General features: G+C 50.4%; 6 protein-coding genes across 6 annotated transcripts; 2 read left to right on the plus strand and 4 right to left on the minus strand.

The window, feature by feature from the left end:
• Positions 1-67: 67 nt before the first annotated feature.
• GT037_001252 (uncharacterized protein) lies at positions 68-5486 on the minus strand (the record flags this gene model as incomplete). The annotated part of the gene is made up of 6 exons (XM_038926299.1): positions 68-1213; positions 1579-2402; positions 3190-3364; positions 3416-3806; positions 3856-4847; positions 5325-5486. 6 exons carry the CDS (start codon positions 5484-5486, stop codon positions 68-70), a joined length of 3690 nt encoding a protein of 1229 aa, XP_038792155.1.
• Positions 5487-5950: 464 nt separating this feature from the next.
• Positions 5951-10526, plus strand: GT037_001253 (uncharacterized protein; the record flags this gene model as incomplete). Its single annotated transcript, XM_038926300.1, has 7 exons — positions 5951-6984; positions 7036-7151; positions 7206-8284; positions 8354-8709; positions 8768-8934; positions 8985-9853; positions 9909-10526. The coding sequence occupies 7 exons, from the start codon at positions 5951-5953 to the stop codon at positions 10524-10526; spliced, it is 4239 nt and encodes a 1412-aa protein (XP_038792156.1).
• Positions 10527-10953: 427 nt separating this feature from the next.
• Positions 10954-13986, minus strand: GT037_001254 (uncharacterized protein; the record flags this gene model as incomplete). The annotated part of the gene is made up of 1 exon (XM_038926301.1): positions 10954-13986. The coding sequence occupies one exon, from the start codon at positions 13984-13986 to the stop codon at positions 10954-10956; it is 3033 nt and encodes a 1010-aa protein (XP_038792157.1).
• Positions 13987-14770: 784 nt separating this feature from the next.
• GT037_001255 (uncharacterized protein) lies at positions 14771-15637 on the minus strand (the record flags this gene model as incomplete). Its single annotated transcript, XM_038926302.1, has 1 exon — positions 14771-15637. One exon carries the CDS (start codon positions 15635-15637, stop codon positions 14771-14773), a length of 867 nt encoding a protein of 288 aa, XP_038792158.1.
• Positions 15638-16161: 524 nt separating this feature from the next.
• Positions 16162-17564, minus strand: GT037_001256 (rrna methyltransferase nop1; the record flags this gene model as incomplete). Its single annotated transcript, XM_038926303.1, has 4 exons — positions 16162-16466; positions 16519-16928; positions 16981-17208; positions 17548-17564. The coding sequence occupies 4 exons, from the start codon at positions 17562-17564 to the stop codon at positions 16162-16164; spliced, it is 960 nt and encodes a 319-aa protein (XP_038792159.1).
• A 366-nt stretch (positions 17565-17930) lies between these two features.
• Positions 17931-18739, plus strand: GT037_001257 (60s ribosomal protein l17; the record flags this gene model as incomplete). Its single annotated transcript, XM_038926304.1, has 4 exons — positions 17931-17945; positions 18013-18226; positions 18349-18536; positions 18584-18739. Coding segments are annotated over 4 exons (573 nt in total), but the record flags the coding sequence as incomplete, so codon positions are not given.
• Positions 18740-18828: the final 89 nt, after the last annotated feature.

Genomic DNA, 18828 nt, shown 5'->3' on the forward strand with positions numbered 1-18828 from the left:
TTTGAATTGTCGGATCCTAAATACCTTGTGCCAAAGCATTGTGATGCCAATTGGTTTCGTATGCTGTTCAGGCAGCTTCCAATGCACTAATCCACTTGCCAGACCATATTGTGAACTCATCATCTTCACCATTCCAACTCTGTTTGACTAGCTCAATCGCGCTCTTAGCCTCACCACAACATTTATCAAGTGTTTGTTTCGCCTCATCTTCGTCCAGATCATAGAATGCACCTGCAATGTCGTCGACCGTCTCGGGTATCGTCTTGAGGGTGTTCATAAGTTTATCGAGCCTTTTACAGGGTGTCGAGGTGGTGCCGCCCAGGGCTGCAGTTGGTTCGAGTATGGATGACGCAGGATATGTCTTTAACCTCCTCTTGACCAGTGCTTGGTATAGCATACCTACCATCTTCAGCTTCTTGACACTGGTGTCGAGAAGTTGCTTTAACTCCTTGTCATCCTTGCCAATTTTGTTCGAAGCGCCGAAGATCTCGTCTTCATCGTCGCTGCCTTCTGCTCCATCGTCGTCATCTTCAACGTCCTCCCCCCATTCTTTCAGCTCTTCGATCGCATCCAGCAGAACTGCTCGTAATTCCTGTGCCTTCTTGACCACCAGTCCGACAACACCGTCTGCGCACAACTTTATCAGCGCGTCGCATGCATCCCATAACACACCAGTGGAAGATAAGACTTCTTGCTTCTCGCTCTCAGTCGGCCCTTTATCTTTGCCCTGCATATCTTGCCTCTTCTCTGCCATCTTCAAAATTATGACAAGAACCTCCCCCCATGTCCCCAGTAACCTCCTCACCTGCGACTTGACTTCCGTGCGCATTATGTTCCCAATGTCACCCTTCTGACCTTCTTGTGGTACGTATGAGGCGGCAGCCACCAAGCTATTCAGCGGGCCTGAGCTCACATCACCAATCTTCGCTATGATGGCCGAGGGGGTGAGAGGTGGGTTTATGAGGAGGAGCGACAGCGTGGTCGTATGCGATTTTAGGAGTGTTGTCGACGCTTTGATGACATCGAGGGGATTTGCTATCTCAGTCGCTGAGGCATCGGACTTTGAAGCGTTATCTTTGCTGGGCGCGAGAGAGGACTGGAAGTGCGTGAGGAGCGCTTGCGTAGTTTTGGTGAGATCAGCGAGTGTGCGCAGGTCTTTTGGCTTCGACATCGCGACCGGCTTGCTGAGTAGAACGCTGGATAGATCTTGTTTCTTGGGCGATATCAAAATGGCTGACAATATGTGCGTCGTTCACAAGCCAAAGACTTTAGACTGTATCAAAATTTTGGTGGGGCAGTGACTCTTAGCGGGGTATCTAGGTAGCTCCGTCATAGCGGACACACTCCGCACACATGGCTGTAGTAACCAACACCCTTGCAGTGCATGCCGAACATCACGTCTTCGATACTCGAGAGACGCAGTGAACATGATCAGCCAGTCAATCTGACTATGTTTATACGCGCAGATCTTACATTGTGCCAGTGGCATTGAGGGCCGATGCGCAAAGTAAACTGGAAAGAAATTGAATCATGGTTCAATCAGGATGTGAGGTAGGAAAGCTAGTCCTCGACAAATACCATCAACCATGCTTCATCGAGGTCTTCAACATCGATACTCTCAATATGACCATATTCTTCTTCTTCAGCAAAGAACTTCAGATCTTGCACTGACAAAGCATTGGCCTCTACCTCGGCTTCCTCTTTGATTTCTTCTCTGCTTAGAAATCCTGCATTACCAGGCCAATACGTCTTGGTCTCCAAGGCAGCTTCACCTCTCCACTTCCAGCCTTCTTTTTTGACGATATGCAGTCGATAGGCCAAAATTACGTCGCCGAGCACAGTGTACGACTCAGTGTTACCTGTGCCGCTATTCCTGTCCAAATTGGCCGTAATGGAAAGCTCCCCGGTCACTTTGGCTTGTGCTCCTAGGCCAGATTCTTGTTCAGTTGATCGTTTGGTCGAATACCTCAGGCCCCTTGCTAGCTTCAGGCCGGTAACGACGTACACAGGCCCTCTCTTCAGTGCAGCCTGTACTTCAGGATCCGCGCTGCGCAGTGCATTCATTTCCGTGCTCCGTGGATTTCTTTCCAACATCAGCGTATCGACTTCGTCGAAGTCGTACACTATTTTGACATCTTCGTTGTACTTGGCTCTCGCCTGGCTTCCGAATGCTGCGTAAAGCTTGGTTGATATGTCCAAGCCGGTAGAGCCGTTATTACTACGCTCCCGGCTGCCTTCGCTCAGTCTCGCGCCATCAATAATAGCGGGCATCGGACTGAATCTTGCGATGGGATCTTGCGGAAGGAACATGTCGGTGATGACATTTCCAATCTTTATGGGCCCCTCGCGGGGGTAGTCAAGGCTGGGGGCTCGTATGTAGAACTTCCTATCTTCTTGGGAGGCTGGCATGTCGGTTCAACAGTATAGTTGGCAGTCGATCGAATGACCTATTGGTAAGTTGCAAGTATCGAACACGAGTCGTCTTTGAGACGCAGGCTACGAAAACGATGAAGTTGAATGTTCATTAAGACGCACGTCAGGTGGGGCTGAGCAGACTGCGTTGGCCTTATCCAGCCAGGTAGGTGGGCGCAACTGTGATTCGACGGGCTCTTAGACGTGCATACGCCCTCCCACGTATGTAGCCTACAATGTCAAAATCCTATAGGTAACCATCTCTGTAATCATGACCTATCTGGCACCGAAGAGAAAATGGGCCATGTCAACAAAGTAGAGCATCCAGACTGGAAATTGCTATTGCCTACCCTTGCGACGCAGATCCCAGATATTCATCCAAACGCTGCCAACGACTTTCAAAATAGAAGTCCTCTAGTGTAAAGAAGTGCTTTCCCACATCAGATGCCTTAGTGATTTTGTAAAGAAAGTTTTCGAAACCGCCATGAGTTCGTACATTATTCCAGCTCTCATAATTCCCGTTGATCGTCATATGGCCAATAACTACCGCAGCTAGGCCAGCCGCTATAGCAGTGGCTGGCGAAGCGCCGTTTCTCACTATCGCCTGGGCTGTTTTTCCGGTACTTGCGGTAGGTACTTCATGTCCCAGAGTCCCAAAAACTACCTTGCCACTCTCGGGCAAAGCGGCGTTGGGTCCCCGATGATATCCGTCTGCATCAGTCGCTCGAATAGAGAATACATGCTCATGTTTGGCGGGGAAAAAATCTCGACTCCTACTCCCATCGTTCGAGGTCGCCGCAAAGAATAGTACCTTTTGATCTTGTTTCTGGAGTACCTCAGCTATAGCGTTACTGATGACACGGCGTCCACTGTTTGAACGTGGCTCCTCCTCCCAACCTAATGACATCGAAATTATGTCTACTCCTTGTGCATCGACAGCCCATCGTATAGCCTAGATAGGAGATTGTCAGTACCAGTCCTTTCTCTTTGTTTGAACACTGACCTCTGCGAGGTTTTCGCTGGTCTTCGACGGGAGTTCTTTCAGGTCCCGGCTTGTTCTGGCTATTCGAGCCACAACAATGTCAGCGAAAGGAGCAATCGCCGATATCACTGATAGCATGGATGTTCCATGCCCATCATCATCGCAAGGAGACTCCTCTGCCGCCCAGAAATCTTTCCAGTGATAATTTCGATGACCAGGGGCGTAGCTGGGGCCCAGGCGTTTCCTTAGTTGATGATTCATGCATCTTGACTCTTGATCATAGCCTGTATCAATAATTGCAATCTTAGGCCTTCTGAATCGTCGTACTGAGGACAAGAGAGATCGATTGATATGTCTGATGAGATCTGACCTCTGTAGGCACTCAATCCATTCTCTCGCCCTGTCACTACCACTGTAACGATTGTTAGCAAAGTGACCGCCACCTTCGTGTTCTAGCATACCTTTGAAAGCTCTGAGGCTTTGCCATCACACCAGCAGCTGGTCCATGGTTCAGATGACTGTTGATGGCATTGTTGGCCTCATTCGAAGTGATCCCACTCGCATAATTGAGAAGTTCATGCAAAGGGCCAACGACGTGCTTCATGAGCAGATTGCGCCGTTCTACAGCATCGAGCTCAGATGAGAACAGCGGACTTGTCCAGCCGTTACGTCTAGGTGGCAGACAATGTGCGACTATTTCCCGATAGGTCTTTCTGTACTCGTCACGAAGATCCAACACTGGCCAGGATGTACCTTCCATATCCATCTCTTTCAAGTAATGCATGTAAATTCTGTTATTTCCAGTACTTTTTGGTGGAACCATGATACTCGTAGGCGTGATCCGCAAGCATACCTGAACAAGCAGCATACCAAGGGTCAAGATGTATGGGTATGGGTGCAGCTCGCCCAATTTGTTACCCTCTCTTTTCACCTGAGTCTCTTGTTCACAGTATATTACACCATCTCTCGAAGGGTTGATTTCTAGAAAAGGCATACGACATTCGTGATCTATTCCCAAGTCGGTGCCTTTGATCTGCCTTAGGATTTTGATCGCTTCCAAGTCCCATCTCATCTTCATCAATTCCGAGTCGTAGTATTGCCAGACCGATTTTGAGAGTGTAAATGCCAGAGATATCTTACTCATCGAAGACAAGCAGTTGTCTCTTAGGAGTTCCAGTAAAGTGACAGGAGCACATTTCTCAAGATATGTTTCGGCCGGAACAGGGCGGCGTATGAAGGCAGCTGGGCCAGATTTGTTCTCTTCTATCCGTATCGGAATCTCACAGTCCGGGTAGTCCCAACGATCCTCAAAGAACCTGCAAATGTCTACCAAGGGCTCTTCATCTTGTTTCGACTGAATTGGCGTGGAGGCTTCCTCGCTGGGAAAGCTAGTGTCATCACTGAAGGTCACTCGTGTATCAACGCTTAGGATTTGATCAGCAAAACGATCAGGCTGATACATAGAGCGGACAGTACCTAGGTAGCTCAAGCCGAATTTGAATCCAGTTATTACTAGAGTCCCGGGCTCTCGCAATGGCTGAATCAAAAAACGAGTGAGTTTCGTTTCCGGGTACTTCCCACTTATCATCAAGTCGTAAGGCACAAAGGTGATCTTCATAGAGACCGGATAATTTCTTTCTCGTATCACAATGACAGGGAAGATATTTCTTCGAGTGGAAGACTTCGTAGAGCGATTTGGTCAAAGATGGCGAATATTTGCGTAACTCTGTTTTCTTGTTGAAGACTGAGACAAGTGCCCCTGGTATGAACTTGGAAGGCGAAGACGTGCTGTACTTTGTGGATGTCCTACATCCTGCAGGAGAGTTCTCGTGGGAGGGCTGTTCTGTCTAAGCGTCCCAGCTCTTTGTCAGCTTCTGCTACCTTACGAACGGCAATATTCGTATCGTTCTCACGTTGAGAACTCACTGACCCTTCGGTTCATCCTCAGAATGAGGTCTCGCGCACGAATTACTGTCCCTCTGGCCCATCGCAGATTGGCTTCGCTTGTTTGAGCGTTGCGGAAGAGTGTAGGGTCAGCAATCAGGCCCGCTCTGTCGACCTGCTCCCAGTCGCTAAGGTCATCGCCCTCCATAGCGAGTTATCTAGGATTTCAGGAATACTGACGTGTACATAGCTATACAAATGTAAGGAAGAGGTGTTCCAAAGTTATGTCGTGCTGACCAGCCCAACTAACATGACGCGGCACCTGACCTTGGAAGCGGGGCAAGGCTCAAAGCTCCTCTTACTGCAGCCTCAGCCCTGAGGACTGACTACTTATCTACTGCGATTCTATCAGGTGACAGTCGTAAAACTTCCTTCGCCTCTCATTGCGAGACCAAACTCCCTAGTTCAGGACGATATCATCGCCATATCTAGCCGCTCGGTGCGGAACGACTCCACCTAAGTACCTTGAATTCTTCAACGATGAATCTCACAGCTATCACACCAGCCGCAAGTTCAACGCATGCAGGGTACGATACTGAAACGATATGTTCAATCACTCGAATATGTGGACAAAGACTCCGATCCTGCGCAAAGATTCCAGCATTGAGTGAAATGCATTGGGCCGAGAACCGGCTGGCTGACTTCAATCTTTGGGATGCTGGAATTGGGGCAAGCGCTGGTGATCCGAACTCACTTGATCTCCGTCTCCACCATGATGTTTCAGCCCAAAAGGTAGTTACAGGCACTCTTAGTACACTGATAGCATGGTTGCAAAAGTGTATAGAATTGGCTTCGATCTCACCAACGGACCGCAGACGGTCGGCCGAGGCATCCAGACCAGATGGCCTATTGCTGCAAGCGACCTCGAGCGACAGACACGAAAGTGAAAACGGCGAACCATCTATCAGCCTTCAAGAAGCTAAGACCAGCGTTGAAGAAGTTCTCGACGTCTTGATAGACCTTGGCATTGCAATCAGACAAGCTGGTGTGTCCTCGCGCTTTATGAAAGCTGATCGAGCACTGGAGCGACAGAAGGACGATGGCATTTATTCCGAGCTCGTCAACCACTTGAGATTCTTGCTTAGCTTAGGAAAGATCCCACGTACAGCAACAAGCAAAGGTGAAGGCTCGCATATCACAGTTTCTCAAGACCAATTGGCCGCATTTGAGCATTGTATAGTCGACGAATTGCCAGATGAGCAGCAGGTCCTCTTGAACGCAAACATTAAGCGGCATCATAGATTCATGCATGCTAGGAAACGAGGAGCAAAACTAGGCCTACAAGGTGTTCGATTAGACGCATCATCTGACTTGGATAACCCGACCAAGTTGATCCAGTCTAAACAGATACAGGCCTCCAACATCCAGCACCCTATGTCTAAAACATATCCAACAACAGAAGGGGAAACTAGAGCCGCCCAATCTGAGAAATCTACCGCTGATACCAATCCACTATCAGAATTTCCGCCAGAACAAATTCTCGACACTGCTGCTGTAAGGGCCCGCATGGGCGTCCAGCCAACCGCCATTGCTAGTCGGTCGGACTATCCAACAGCCCCGAATATGAAACATGACACCAAAGCCGTATCCTGCCCATATTGTCTCTTGACTCTCTCGACGTGCGACATCTCGGAGGGGCTATGGAGGTCAGTCGATGCATCGAATTATAGGATTGAAGACGTACTGAATGACCACAGAAAGCATCTTTCAGATGATATTCAACCATATACTTGTTATCTAAGCAAATGCCCACAAGACAATCCCATGTTTGGTGAATTGCAAGCATGGAAAGATCACGTTTTCAATGACCATCGTAAGTTTCAAGGATGGCGGTGTCCGTTCTGTCGGTCTTGTCGAGACTTCTCAGAAGAGATCGATCTATATGATCACATACAACACTCACATGCTGAGGTCATCGACGAAGATTACATGTACGATCTTGCCGCGGTATCTCAAGTATACAGCTCGCCAGCATTGGACATATGCCCCATTTGTTCACTACGCGAAACCGATTGGAAGACCGAGAAACGGCAGGTCAACAAAGCAGACTACACAACGAAACGAAGCAAAATGCATGTTTTGCACATGGTTAACGATACCTTTCTAGACCACATTGGTCAATGCATGCATACGTTTGCCTTGCGGTCTTTACCTGCGCTTTCGAACGATTCTGGAAACACCGACATTGCTTCTACTCAATCATGCAGTTATATGACAGACAAAAGCTCTCTCTCGCTTCCGTCCCAATCTTCTGAATCTTCCACGCACACACGAGTTGAAGGCAGAACAAGTCTTACCGAGGCTAACTTACGATCAACTTTTCGAACTCACATCGTTGACAATATCACGGACTGGGCCAAAGGGGTTGTCATCCCCACTGGAGCTCGCACCCCTAAGGTCCAGCCGACGATCACGGCGCCCAGCACTGACAACGTATTTTTCGACTTCCTCGAGCACGTAGAGAAGTGCAAGTTGTTCGCTATAGCTGAATCTCCACCAACAGGCACCAAACCCATCGTATCAATACGCGCGCTTCAAACCTACCTTAACACGGACAGAGTGCGAAAGCTCTTGCTATACATCAATATTTCGTCCAACTATGAGCGCACAGTCCGAGACAGATACCTAGTTGTGTTTTCTGTCCTTCTTTCGATACATCGGGGTCCCTACATAACGAGATTCGTTCAACACGATGAGCTGGCAGATGCAAGACTGCCTTTTCGTAGCCGCGGCGAATGGCCGGAAGTTTGCAAAGTCATATTCGATGAATTTTACGAGGCGCAGTGGAAGTTCTGCGCGAAACGGCTGGTGTATGACCGATTGAATGACACGAGGCTACACGCGGACGAGATCGTACCTTTCAGAAGAAAGGATGTGCTGAAAGCGGGACCGGACTCGACTATCTTCAAGGCCGAGTTGTTTGAGGAGTTTAACTACCTTTTTCCAGTAGGTTCAATTTTTGAGCGCGCGCAAATCCACGCACATGTAGCAAGCTGCTGACTGTTGTGCTACAAGGACGAACCACATCCTCCTACCAACGTCTTCATCCTGAAATCGTGTCCACCCGACAATACAAAGTTACACAACAACGAGGTAGAGGCTTACAGAACACTACTGAGCCACTCAAGTGGCCAAGATGCGATGCAAAACATAGCGCGCTTCTACGGTTCGTGGATACAGGGTGACAACTGTTACATATTGCGCGAATATGTTAGCGGCGGTACCCTCACGGAATTTGCTGAACGTACTGAGCCACCGACGTCAGTGAACGAGATATTGAAGTTCTGGACAAACTTCATACAGCTCATAAAACCAATATCATGCATACATCGTCTTCCCGATCCGCACAACCAGCGTTCGTTCAGAGTAGGGTGGGTGTGAACTCCTGAACTATTCTCAATCTTGGCCCATGCTGACGTAGTCTTAAAGGCTTCACAATGACATCAAACCGGATAATATTCTTGTGTCAGAGATGAGCAGTAACAACCCGTTCGATGTATCTTACAAACTCAAGGATCTTGGTCTTGCTGGTTTTGTCCTAGCGGATGAATCTAATGAGACGCAAATTCGCGATGTACACGGCACGAAGATGTATAGTATGTTGTCATCCAGATCCAGATTTGCTTTATTCTAAATCATCCTCAAGGTGCGCCTGAATACTTTCGTGGTGAGAGGGACGTGTTCAGACAAAAAAGCATCGAGCAAGTACACCCAAGCAAAGACATTTGGGCCTTGGCTTGCGTGATCAGTGAAGCCGCAGTATGGTCCGTATTCGGCTATAGCGGGTTGATCGAGTACAACGAACGGCGAATAAAAGCAACCGCCAATATCCCATCCCTTGCGGAAACAGGTTACAGTGGCTGCTTCCATGATACTACGAAAGTTCTTGATGTTGTAGTGGCCATGCACAAGGAGGTCTGCAATTCGCGCCGGACCAACATTGACAACATCGTTAGCCACGTCGTTCATATCGTTGATGGGATGATGGTCCAAGACCCTTCAAGGAGACCCGATGCACTAAGAGTGTACGAAGACCTTACACGAGCTGTAGAGTTAGAGACACTACTCACCGGCCCTGCCTATCCCCAATACCCTTTGCCTGTTCAACTGACCCCAGACCGGCCAGTGGGATTAGGTGTGACTACCGGCACGCCTTCCATACGACTGTCTTACGAGTCGCCAGGGCATCCAATGCACCGTGCTCTAGATAGACGTGCAGCGATCAGTACAAACCCTCGCGCTCGTTCACATTCCGGCGTCTTGAGTACTGAGGAAGAGATATCGAGACCAAGTGCTCACTTGGCGGCTTATGATGCTGCACATGGGCCGCAACTGACTCGAATATCTGGCATTAACAGCCCAGTCCCACACTCTAGCGCACCTCTCGGCCGGACAGATCTTCCTGTAGCTTCTGTTAATGAAGTTCTTGGTTACATACGCAGAAAGAAGGCTGACTCGAGAACGCCTCCTCTACCAGGCCAAGAATGGTTGAAAAGGCTACATGGGAGAGATCAGGTACTTCAATACCAATCAGTGGCTTTTGACTATCTCGCTGATTGAGCAACATTAGATCTTTCTGATCGATGATTCCGCATCGATGCAGCAACACTGGAGAGAGGTCAAGAAGGTCTTTGAAGCTCTTGCGTATCTCGTTAAACTTATGGGCCCGGACGGTATTGAATTACGGTTTGTTAATAGTTGTGAGCATGACGACCGTCAAAAACACCGTAATGGACTCATGAAGAACTTCGAGAAGGTAAAACCTGGTGGTCAGTGTCATATGGGTATAGCACTCAACAAAATCCTCCCGAAATACTATCGAAACCAGATGGACAAAAGATCATTTCGGTCTTCGCGAGTAGAGGAGAAGCCCCCAGTCAATATCTACATCCTCACGGACGGTGTTTGGTCGCAGGGTCAAGAATGTCTTTCCACGATTCAGGACCAGATCACTCACCTAGTCAACCATCTATGGGAGACTGGTAGATTGGAACATGTTGGTATCCAATTCATCCGATTTGGAGACAATGAGATTGGAAGACAGCGCCTGGATATTCTCGACAACGATCAGAGGCAGTACTACGAAGTGCCTAGAGACATTGTTGATACAGAGCCCTCCACTGGCAATATCTTCAAGATGCTCCTCGGGAGTACCGATGGTAACTGGGACAAACAAGATACCGGCTGAAGCAAGCGGCTAGGTGGGAGTCGTCATAACGCTCACACAGCTGTGATCAGGTGCACATGTAACCTGGTACCTACTACGCGCTCTCTATACTCGGGGGTAGTCCACAAGATATCCGGTACGCCGCTTTCCTTCTCCGAAAGTCTTGGGGCGAGAGGGTCTTGTTTGCTTAGATTTGCATGGTCGGATAATTTGTACCGCCCAACATTCTCTTTTGTTTCGGAAATACTGCGCATGATACCCGGTGTATTACGGAGTTTGCTAATGTCGGCGTTGCATTGGAGTCAGTTGCGACAAGCTCTATACACAGATCGTGGAAGGCATCATGAGAAAATTTCTTCTAGCCGTTCTAGACACACATCAGACGCCTTGATTTCTAGATATATTTTACATCAATACCGTGAATCATGAATATTACTTCCAACGCAACTCAGTTGTTCCGCTTGCTCTTCTCTTTCTGTTTCTTCTGCTTTTTCTTTCCTTTACCCTCCTTGCCCTCGCCATCGTCCTCACTCGCTCTCTTCCCGTTGCCATTCGCGCCCTTTGTAGTTCCCTCTAGTGCGCCGTCCGCGTCCTCATCCTTGACAAGTAACTCATTCAGTGCATCGTTGAACTTTTCCAGCTCGCAGATTTCACCAATCTTGACGCGCATGTAGTCAAATGCGATGGCGACCTTCATGTCCTTGTTGCGTACTTTGATGACACGCGCATTCTCGCGGAGCGAAGACGAGGTTTCATGTGTAAGCGAAGGGATCGGTTTCGCAGGGCCTGGAGCTGGTGCTGTGGCAGATGGAATAGTGGGGTGCATGTCCATATTGTCTGCATTCTCGATAGTGGGGTCAACTTCGGCTTCTTCGTCTTCCATGGGAACGTCTTCAGCGACTTCTTTGGGGTTGAGTAGTGGGTCCTCTTCCTCACCGTCGGTGACGGTCTGTAAGACGGGAATTTTCTGGTATCGCTGGCTGAAGTGCGTGAGCACCACAGCCTTAGCATTCATCTGCGCGCCGATACCCAAAGCCTCGGACGTGGTGGAATGTTTCTTCGCCTTCGCGTCACCTTGGAGCTCATCATCGAAAGTTGCTTCGTGAATGAGGACAGTCGTGTCAGTTCCAATTTTGGAGAAGTGGTAGCTCGGTCTGCAGTCACCCGAATAGCTGACTTTGAGTGGCTTTACGTCTTTGGGGTCTGATGGCGAGCTCGGGAAAGTCATTGAAACAGCCATGGCTCCGTTACAATGTGCTACCTTAGCCGCTTGTATGTCTTGGAACCCAAACAGTCGCTCATAGTCCTCTCTTTGCACGATCGGGTTCTCAGACACATCTTTTCCGAACGAGTTCACTATGGATAATGTCGAGCTCTTCCGTGGTTCATTGGCGGTGATTTGAAGAGGGAGGATCCGGCTGTATCCGAAGTCTTCGATTGCAGAGTACTCGCTGAGCCACTGTAGCATCCCACTGTGCGATATTACAGAAAGACCGTATGCGCTAGTGTCTACGTTGCTCGCGGAAGTATCGAGGGACTCGGAGTTGGGAACGGCATTGTGTACTACTTGGTACCATGCACGGATTACCGCCGCTGTACCCAGATGGTGATCAGCGTGTAGGTGACTGATCCAGATTATCCGCAGGTTCTTGATGATATCAATGAGTTCTTCATAGGGAAAGACTCTTGAAAGTTGACCAAGTGTGTTCTCTCCACAATCGAGAAGATAGTTGCCAATACCAGGAACCCGTACTAAAGTGGCAGACACGTTACGGTACTTAGACGGCAAAGCAGAACCTGTTCCGAGAGTCGTAACCTCAGTGTCAGGACGTGCCAATAGCTGTTTCCACATAAGCATGTCTGCGCGGTTGCTATGCACAGTTGTCTGGGCCTGTTTAGCCAACTCCAGGACTTCTGGTGGGGTCTCATTTTGTATCTCATTAGGAACGAAGAGCTTGGAAGCAGTGTCCTTCTTCAAGACAAACTTCGGCATGAGTGTAAAGGACATGCCCCGGTCAGCGGCGATGGCTCCTTTGGACAACAGCGATACTGCTGACGTACCAGTCCTATACAGACTATTTTGTGGTAGAGAAGTGTTGTCGAACACGGGCGTAGAATATCTTGTTGGGTCGATCTGTCCAAGACGCGTAGCCTGTGCAGCTACTGAGTCATTTGCAATGCGATTTGGCGCAGTATCCAGAGACGATATTACGTGTTCCACACCGTCCATCTTGTTCATAAACTCAACAAGAGTCGGATGGCCCGCGACGCCTGGACCCAGCATCCAAACGATAGCTCCAATGCCAGTCATCACTTCTGGAGAGCTAAGTTCTTCTCGCTGCAGGATGCTTTCAACGTACGCAACTGAGGGAATGTCCAGGATGGCGACACCTTGACCAGGCCTGTCAGCTCCGATAACCTGTTCTGGGGTTATTGCCTCTCCATTCGCATTCTGTACTGACTGGCCATTGGTCAGCTTTCCGAAATCAGGCCCCGGTTTAACACCTAGCGCTTTCGCACGTGCGACATCGAATTGACCACGAAATGGAAGCGACCGCACAATATACGATACACATTCTGGCGCTGGCCTAGTTGGTGGAAGGGCCAGAATGGTAGCGCCAGGCCATGGCGTCCGGGTCCAGACGGTGATATCAGGAAGAGGATCTGGGCCGCCCGGCTTTGGTCCTTGGTAGGACTCGTATCCGTGTGTGTTGGGGTTACGCACGAATATGGCTGCAGGCATTTCTACCTCGGAGATATGTCGTTCTACAAGTGTGTCCATCCTCCAATTTGAGTCAAACATGTACTTTATGGTCGCCGTCCGTATTTTTCCGTATCTCGCTTCGCGGTCTTCTGGACTCTCGTTCTCAGGAGCTTGAAATTCGTCGAACGTGTTCAAGTGTGTGTCAAAGTGCTTTTGCCGCTTTTCCAGTTCAGCTTCCGCTTGTTTATCAGGTTCAAAACCGCTCGGCGATACTGACATGGCCCACACTTTGATACTTGCGTCCTCCCAGGTCGGGACTATGACACCATCCTCGTTCTTCTCAGGCGACTGCTTTACATATTCAGTAGCATTAATCGGTATGCCCTTTCTGAAGATAAATCTCCGGCATGTTGCTAGTGTATGCTTTAGGTTCGGCGGTCCGTATATGTCAAAGTGCGGTTTTGCTGGCGCTTCGCCTTTCTTTCCCCGCTCCTGAGCCTGACGAAATGATTCCATGGCTGTGGTATAAGAGCTCGTACTCGAGTCAGCCAATGTGAGCATCATGCCAATCAACCCGCCCATATTCTTCCACTCTGCTCTCCCTGTCAAGAAGAAGTCCTGGGCCTTTAGCAGACGTGTGCCCTGCTGTACCATTGCCCGTTGAGTACCCTCTGCCAGATTACCGAAAACATAGTGCTTGCTCGCCGTTCGCAGCACCAGCGTTGTGCCTGGCGTATCAGCCGTAGGGGTTGTGACGATTTCGATGCTGCACGACATGTTCCTGTTCCCGGTGGCCTGTCTGCTACCCGTGGAAGCTTTTGTCTGTATCCTTTCGAATTCAGGTGGTTCGGGGGTCGGTTGCTGCGCAGGTTGGCATGAAATTGGTACGAATCGAGCTCGGATGTGGTCTTTCGTTCCGTAGTGATCCTCTTGGGCCTGTTCTCGATCGCAGTATATCAAACGAGTGCGAATCCTTGGTTTTGCTGGATCATGGGCCTTGGTCTTCTCTTGGTGTGCAATTGCAAGATTCGTCAAGGCATCGAGGGCTGAATAGCGCGGAGTGCTAGTCGCAAAGGTCCGGAAGAGAAGGCAGGATCGTTCCGGTACAGGGGCACGTCTTGAGTGGAGCGTAAAAGCAGCGTAGTTCGTATGCGCTACAAGGCGAACGCAACGTGGGCGCAATGTAAAGAACCGGACATTAGTCGTAATGGTCGTAGCACGCTTCGTGGCGCTGAGTTTAGAAGCCAACTTGACGAATAGAAGGACAAACACGAGAAGCAACTATGTACAGCTTGTCGAAACAAAGAGCGGACGCAATGAGTCGTAGCGATGCGCGTCACTCTATCGCGATGCGTCAATGATTTTTAGGCGAACAGAGGCCCGTGCGAGCTAGATCGAGCGGACTGGTTCCGCGTCACTTTTGTTCATGTCATTCATCACTCCATCTCGAAAAAGACATTACTCTCGTTGGGTATCTCGTATCAATTATGCGACTGCGTATCATCCCTTGTTTTTCATGTTGGATCTATAGATTCCTTCGAATACTGACTTTGTGACGCACTTAGGCATTCTTCTTCCGTAGTGCTCCTCCGTCGACAGTGATATCCTGTCCTGTAACGAAACCTGCCTCGATGAGATACAGTGCAGCGTCGGCAATGTCCTTCGGCCTTCCAGCTCTGTTTGTCGGGTGATCAGACACGTCCTTTTCACTAATCTGACCTGCCCAGTCCGCACCGTTCTCGTCACCTTCTTTGCTCTCATGTGCAACCTTGATGCGTCCGGGTGCGATGAGATTGACTCGAATACCGAGGCTGCCTAGGCTGATTGCCATTGAGTGCATCAACCCAAGTTGACCCGCCTTGCTTGAAGCATACCCCTCCTGGTTTGGATCCGACTGGTGTGCACGGAAGGAGCCAATGTGAATGATGCATGGACCTGCAGGACTGGAATTGTTCGCGTTCTGGATATGCGCACCATGTTCGAAATCAGATGCTCGTGCCTTCATGTACGGAATGCAAGCTTGAGACATGGCGAAAGGGCCAGTAAGATTGGTGTCAATGTACGCTTTCCACTCATCGATGGTCGAGAGGTCCTCCATAGTCTTGCCATCCCTCCACTGTGGACTTGCGATACCGCCGTTGTTGATTAGGACATCAATACGATCATTAAAGAACTTGGCCGCCTCTTTGACTTTGGCACGAATGTCGTCGACATTGCGAAGGTCGCAGATCGCCGAACCAAGCCTGCCGTCGGCGTAGTACTGTTTGAGATGAACCTTGGTAGTATGCTCGAGCTCCTCTTCATCGATGTCGAAAATGTAGGCGTGGTGGCCAGCTTCGAGCATCATCCGAGTCAATGCTCGACCAATCCCTCGGGCCCCGCCAGAGATTATGATGTTTTTGTATAGCGCTGGTGCTTGGGCTGCCATTTTGAGAATCTGAGAGTGTGGGGTTGGTGTGATATGGTTTGGAGACGTGTTCGCGGGGTGAACTTTGCGTAGGTGTTGTTTGTTTAAGTACGTTGGTCTGACGTCACGCCTCAACATATCGCTTGTCGCCACGGTAGGCGCTGCAAGAGATCGTAAAGTTCAAAATCATTATTCTGAAAGTCTGACTCAGGATACAATACCTTGTATTATATACGTGGCAAGAAAACCATAGACCGTAGCTTCGAAATCCTAAAGAGGAAACAGACGATATTGGAGGAGGGGACATGGCATGAAAAAGAGCGACGATTAGCCATGGGAATGAAGAACACATCACCATGTTGGTGCACTCGGCACTTTGAGTGAACGTTCAAATCGCATCCATAAATCTTTTATCAAAACATGACAACCAAGTCCCTCCTGACGCCTGAGAACACCAAGTTCCGTCAAAGTACAGGTATATGACCACATGCATGCATCGTTGAAATCAGAAAAGCGCCGTCAGCCTATTGCGGCTCACATTCCGTCTATTGCGAACGCTGGTAAACACCAACAACCATGGCGTGGTCACGCTCGAAGGGCTCAAGGGTAAGCTGCTCCTTGGGCTTGATGCCCATCTCTCGCAGCTTGGTGACTTCCTGTGCGAAGACGGCCTCGGGGGCGGCAGTAGAGTCGATACAGTTGGCCTTGATGGAGATGACGATACCACCTCCAACCTTGAGGAAGAGTCCGGCGTTGAGACCAACGATACGGGCTTGATCGGGCTGGGCAACGTCGGCGAAAATGCAGTCGACCATGCCGACGAGCATGCGGTACTTCAGAGGGTGACGAGCTGTGGATTATGTTAGCAAGTATCAAGAAGAGAGGAGCGAGAAGTGACATACCATCCTCAACAATGGGGATGACGTTTGTGCGGTGAGTGGCCATGTTGATGAGATCACGACCGGAGCGGTGGGAGAACTCAACAGCGAAAACGGTTCCCTCGGGTCCGACGATATCGGCAACGTGAGAGACTGATGTTCCTGAAGCGGCACCGAGGTACAGGACCTTGGAGCCAGGGCCCATGTAGATGTTGTCGACACCACCCAAGATACCAGCGGCCAACTTGGAGCGGAAGGGGTTCCAGACACGGTATTCTGTGCTGGATGGGGCTTCGGTCTCGCCGTCCTTGGGCGCGGTGCTAGCACCAACGCTGATGCGCTTCTCGCCGTAAACAGACTCTCCGGGGGTCAAGTTCTTGGTGACAAGGAGATCTTCCTTTCCGCGAGCGACGAAAACACCTGCGTGGCGATGGCTGGAGAAGTGGTCAGTAGGTGCAATACGCAACCTGGGGACGTTGTACTCACGGCTCAACAATGACCTTGGCTCCTCCACGGGCTCCGGCTCCACCACGGCCACCTCCTCGGGGGGCTCCACGGCCTCTGGGGGCACCACGACCACGGCCACCTCCACGGCCGCCACGGTCACCGCCGCCGCGACCTCCGCCGAATCCGCCGCGACCACCTCGGGGGGTGAAGCCACCGCGACCTCCACGGTCACCACCACCACCACGTCCGCCGCCGCCACGACCGCCTCTGTTTAAAGTTAGAGCTGCGCTACAAATGGATGATCAGGAAAAAGTCCGGAGAAACTGAGATTGTCAAAGTGGCACCTTAGCTGGAAAGCAATCCAGAGGCATTCGCTACATGTTATGTGATGCTTGCGCTGAATGGTGACATAGCGAATACACTCCGGATGCAATCTGCATGAGTGCGACTCGAAGAAAAAAGAGCTTCTCCGTAGGGCAAAACGCGCATGTTGAGCAGGCAAACGTCAAGATACACAGTATCTATCCGATAGCATGTCGCTCAACATGGCGTGATTCGCGCAAGATGTATTTCGCGATAAAGATTCGAGGCGTGCGCAAATCGTACCTAGGTGTGAAAGCCATTGCTTATAACTGTCGGGATAGTTCGAGTAGGTTATGGGATGCGAAAGCTATTGCGCAGAGTTAGCCTCGATGTAATGGGCCATGAATACTGGCAAACGTACCTCTGCGTGATCTGTTCCACTAGATGCGCGTTGACTGTGCGCGTTGAAGTGGCTGTGGATACGGTATGTCGCGGTATGGGTGCTGAAGAGCTTCGAGGTGAAGTTCGAGCTCACCATTGAAACTTTTCTAATTAGCGCCATATTCTGCGCGGCCAATCACGTATCGCAGCCACAAGCGGCCCACTTTTCCTTAGCGAATGCACCCGGAAACCACAATGGATTTTCGATTTCCCTTCACGTCGCCAGTCTACTAACAACAACAGCACATCTCGACAAAATGGTACGTCTGCCGTCGCGATACTCAGTGCCAACGCTGCACGCACCGAACATGGGATTAATCGTTGCAGGTTCGCTACGGTGCCTCCTCCATTGACGGCGCAAAGTCTGCTCGCGCCCGCGGCAGCTACCTCCGCGTATCCTTCAAGAACACCCGCGAGACTGCCCAGGCTGTCAACGGCTGGAAGCTCGACCGCGCCCTCACCTACCTCGGAAATGTCTTGGAGCACAAGGAGGCTATCCCCATGAGGCGGTACGCCGGCAGCACTGGACGCACTGCTCAGGGTGAGTAGCCCTGCACCCGATTCGCACTGTGGACAGATGGAAAATTGCACTGGGGGAGGAGCTTCGGGCATGGAAACAGAGCCGATGTTGGCAATTGCAGGAACATGGGCTGACTTGAGCAGGCAAGGCTTTCGGTGTCTCCAAGGCCCGCTGGCCCGTCAAGTCCGCTGAGATCCTCATCGGTCTCCTCAAGAACGCCGAGGCCAACGCCGACACCAAGGGTCTCGACACCTCCAACCTGATCATCAAGCACATCCAGGTCAACCAGGCCCCCAAGCAGCGAAGGCGCACTTACCGTGCTCACGGTCGTGTACGTACACTAGCGTCTACAGCCGCGGTCTCCTCTAACATGTCTAGATCAACCCGTACATGAGCAACCCCTCCCACATTGAGCTCATCCTCACCGAGGCCGCCGAAGTTGTCCAGAAGTCCCCCCAGACCCTCGAGCGCCGATTGAACTCCAGGCAGCGTGGCCGCGCCGTCCGCAAGGCCATCACTGCCTCTGAGGAGTAGAGGATGTACGAGGAGATGATGTTCCGGCGAAGAAAACGGTCAAGGCATGGGCACGGTTTGGGAGTCAATGAGCGATGAATATTCAGGGT

Source organism: Alternaria burnsii (assembly GCF_013036055.1).
Source record: "Alternaria burnsii strain CBS107.38 chromosome Unknown 705, whole genome shotgun sequence".
Taxonomy (NCBI): Eukaryota; Fungi; Ascomycota; class Dothideomycetes; order Pleosporales; family Pleosporaceae; genus Alternaria; species Alternaria burnsii.